Source organism: Echinops telfairi, unplaced genomic scaffold, assembly GCF_000313985.2.
Source record: "Echinops telfairi isolate 266 unplaced genomic scaffold, ASM31398v2 ScPeMD7_70;HRSCAF=299, whole genome shotgun sequence".
Lineage (NCBI taxonomy): Eukaryota > Metazoa > Chordata > Mammalia > Afrosoricida > Tenrecidae > Echinops > Echinops telfairi.
Genome location: NW_022103968.1, coordinates 60,452,725 through 60,457,244, shown reverse-complemented (window position 1 = coordinate 60,457,244; position 4,520 = coordinate 60,452,725). Strand labels below are relative to the sequence as shown.

The 4,520-nt window shown below is 32.2% G+C and overlaps 1 protein-coding gene across 1 annotated transcript in view; it reads right to left on the bottom strand.

Moving 5' to 3' along the window:
• Positions 1 to 4,520, bottom strand: part of DDX50 (DExD-box helicase 50) — a 42,606-nt gene that overhangs the window by 6,000 nt on the left and 32,086 nt on the right. The window contains exons 12-13 of the mRNA XM_004701384.2: positions 2,676 to 2,810; positions 1,200 to 1,244 (exon numbers count right to left, since the gene is read on the bottom strand). Of these exons, the coding sequence (XP_004701441.1) occupies positions 1,200 to 1,244; positions 2,676 to 2,810 (180 nt within the window). The remainder of the gene's footprint in view (positions 1 to 1,199; positions 1,245 to 2,675; positions 2,811 to 4,520) is intronic.

Here is a 4,520-nt window from a genome sequence, read left to right as displayed (position 1 = left end):
AATCTTATTAATATATAAATATTATATAATATAAACAAACACCCAGAAGCTGGGGGCTAGGGGAAGGGTAACATAGAACAAGTTGAACACATCAAATGTTTAAATCTCTTGTTTCATAAAAACACTTCAAAAAAAAATTCTATTGGTCACCTTTGAAAGTTGTTTCAGAGTCAATCAATTTACACTTTCTAAACTAGCACATATTTAGAAAATATCAAGCACTTATTCTAGCTTTTCAATATAATTATCTCAGGATAACCAGTTAATGGGGAGTAGTTAGGCTTTATATAAGTATTCAACTATTACATGAAGGGGTGAATAAAATTAGAATATTACCATTTTGAATATTGTTGAAATATCTAACTAAATAATAGATCTAGCAATAGTATCAATGACTGCTAATATGATTTTTTAAAGTTATATATTATGTGTTTCTTGATCAAAGTACACAAGTTTATCTAACTAGTAATTTCAGAAAATAAAGGAACATGTTAAGCAACACAAGGACACAACGGGCAAATTTTTCACTGTAGCAATCTCCAGCAGGCACAATCCAAAGACAATTTAAAAGGAGAGAAATAGATTTATCAGAAAACAAATTACAACCTATGAAGGTTTTTCAGCTAAGTGTAAAAATAGAATTAAAAGGAATCCCCCCCATGACAATGCAGCTGTTCAATCTTCAAAGGAAGCCAAAGCTGTCTTCAGAGAATTTCATTGGAAACCTACTGCATCCACCTGTCCCTCCAGATTTCTAAACTTCTTTTTGTTCCCCAAACTCAGCATTTAAATAGACCCTAAGGGCATCCCTTAAGGTCTCACATGGAGCACTTTGTGGTAGTGTAGACTGAGGAATGCAGAAGTCTTTGAGGAAGGTTAGCTAGAGGGAAACACTGCCTTCAGAATTGTGCAAACCCAGATGGATGATGTGGTGAGAAGCAAAAGCATTTTTTTTTTTTTTACAAAAGCATTTTGATATTTAGGTTTAATACAAGTTTCTATTATTTTGTAGCAATACTTTGTGACTTACCCTATGTTTGAAATTTTTTATAATTTTTAAAAACTATGAGACAGATTGAATATTTGCTGTTAAATTATTGACAGGTATGATAATGGTATTGTGATTATGTTTTATAAAGATTCTCTATCTCTTATATTAACATACCAAAATATTTACAGATGAAAAATTTAAAAATTACCTGTAATCTTTCTGATTCAGTTGTTGGAACATCAAAGCAAACACCCTAAAAGCAAAATGAAAAAAGCATTTTTATTTAGATGCAGGTGAGTTCATTGATTAGTCCCTAATACACTAAAACTTGCTAGTAAACTTTTTATCATTGAACAACAACAACAAAATCTACATTTAACCACCATTTATTAAGACATTTTCCTGGAATGTTTTCAGCACCTCAAAATACTTCATCATGCAGAACTTCTGAATTTTCTATAACCTACAAAGAAAGACATTCTTGATTCTTTCAAAAAAAAAATCTGTTCCTTCAAATAAAATGCATTTTTGTTCTTTCCAATGAATGTTGAAAGAGCAGATAATATATGCATAAAATATACATGACACAAAATGGTGATTTACTCTATTTTCTGAATTAAGAGTAGCTTAAGACATGCATTTAAGAATTAAAAAATAAAAAGAAGTGTACTAAAAAGTACCATCTAGAAAGGTTTTTGTGAATACTATAATATTGTTTCATTTTTTATATACATTGTTTCTTATAAAACGTTCCAACTAATAAATTCCTTTAAAAATTGAGTGCCAGAGAATTTTTGTCCTGAGGAACGACAGTGCCTATCAGAGAACAAGAGATGTAATCTAAGAAGTTTCTTTGTTGAAAGGTAACTTAATTCTCAATGATAACAACTAGTTTGACCCAAGAATATTGTTATCCTTATTTTATCCTTCCCTCTCTCTCTATTTTTTCTTCTGTATTTATCTCACATTTGCCCCGTTTTTTTCCCAAACGTTTTATTGGGGGCTCGTACAATTCTTATCACAATCCATGCATACATCCATTGTGTCAAGCACATATGTACATTTGTTGCCATCATCATTTAAAAAACATTTGCCTTCTACTTGAACCTTTAATATCGGCTCCTCATTTTTCCCCCTCTTTCCTCCCCATGAACCCTTCCCCCCCCTTCATAATTCATAAATATTTAGTCATTGCCCATGTTTTTGAAGGTAGGTAATGGAAAATTTTGAGAGACATGATTATCTCCAATAAATAATCTAGCCGATGAATCCTAAACTAGAATAAACCTATGAAAAAACAGAGGTAAGCTAGATGAATAATTTCTTTTTTACACCATTAGAAAAACTCATTGACACTAAGATTATACACAATTTAAACCTTGCCATTTCATGATTTTAAAATACTTAACTTACATCATTATCCTCACTGTGATCCTAAGAAAAAGCACACAGAAACATACATAATAGGTACACAAAGGCAGAAATGTAGATAACTTTGTATTACACAGTCAAACTAAGCACAAGGATTCACAGCTTTCTGGAGGCCAGGGTTAATTATTTAACTACCAAAATTTACAATAGAAACAATTTAGTACACAGAGAAGCAGTTTTTATTCCCTCCCATTATGGATCAAAAATCTGCTACTCTTTAGATATGTAGGTGATTGAATAAATAACGTTTTACCATATTTCCTTTGAGGAGGCACATTCTGGTAATTTGGGACACAGCGTTACTACTCAGCTTTCTATTAATTTCTCTCCAGGCACAGTTGACATCCTGTATTTCTTCTGGGCTTTCCAATGTCATGGTCACAAACCCCTAAGAAATAAAAGTCACATTGTATATAGAAAAAAATTCATTATCAGAAAGACATTTATGTTCTAACTACATGACTACACTATGTGCTTTGTATGAGCCAAAAGTATAGCATGGCTTCCAAAAAATGCTACTTGTTTGAAATGATATTGATAACCACATGCAAAAGAATGAATTAAGACCCTTATACCTCATCCCATATTTAAAAGTTAACTCAAACTGGATCCAAGTCCAAAACATATGAGCTAAAATTAAAAAAAAAAAAAAAAATTAAAAAGAAGATAGTAGTAAATCTTGTGACCTTGGAGTTGGCAATGTACAACCCAAAACACAAGCAAAAAAAGAAAAATAGATTAATTGGACTTCATAAAATATAATAACAGGGAAAAAATACATAACAGGAACCAGAGAATAATTTCTATAAATCATATAACTTATAAAGAGTTGATGGCTAGAATATATAAAGACCTTTGAAGACCCTATTTTTAAAAATCATTTTATTGGGGGCACGTACAACTCTTATCACAATCCATATATCCATCATGTCAAGCACACTTGTACATTTGTTGTCATCATCATTCTCAAAACATTTGCTTTCTGCTTGAGCCCTTAGTATTAACTCATTTTTCCCCTCCCTCCCTTCTCCCCCCATCCCTAAAAACCCTATTTTTAAAATGGTCTAAGGACCTATTAAAAAAAGGTATAGAAATGGTCAACGAGTATATGAAAAAGATGTGCAACCTCATAGGTTTTTAAGAAAATGCAAAATATTTGGAAACTGACTGTGGTAGCAAATGTATAACACTGCTTGATGTGATTGAACTACCGAATGTTATGATATCTGTAAGAGCTCCCAATAAAATAATTTTTTAAAAATAAATAAAATGCAAACCCAAGCACCATATCATACATTCTAGGGTGGTTTTAATAATTTCAAAATAACAGTTAAAAAAATGTTTTTGAGGACATGGTAAAATAAAAACTATTGTATGGTTGATGGTGAGAATGTAAAATACTACAAATGCTGTGTAAGAGTAGGGCAATTCCTTAAAATGTTTTTTAAAAAAAGAGCGAGAACTACCAAGTGATCTAGCAAGTCTATTCCAAGAGAAATGAAATAGGTTTGAAATAGAAATTTACATATTGGTTTATAGCAGTATTACTCACAATAACTAAAAAGTAGAAACAACCCACACTGGACAAACTGTGGCACACACATAAAATGGGGTATTTAGTTATAAAAAAGAGTAAGCACTAATACATACTACAACTTAGATGGACTTTGAAAATACTGTGCCAAGTAGTCAGACAAAATAGGTCAAATTGTGTGATTCCTTTTATATGAGATATCCAAAATAGAGAATAGAGACAAAAAGCTGGGGAAGAGAGCCATAGTGGGAAATAATTACCTAATAGTACAAAGGAAATGCTCTACTCTCTTGTTTCCCCTAATGGTGAGTCTCATTTTGGTTGAAATCTGTTTCTAGTCAGCCAAATTCAGGCTCCAAGGAATGCTGGTGATGTAGTTGTTATGAATTGGGCTACAATCCTCATGGTCAGTAATTCGAGACCATCAGCAACTCTGAGGGAGAAAGGCTAGGCTATCTCCTCCCATGAACAGTTACAGTCTTGGAAACCCACAAGGCATTGCTGAGTCAGCACTGACTGGATGGCAGTGAGTTTTTCCTGTACAATGTATCCTGAAATGGGTTT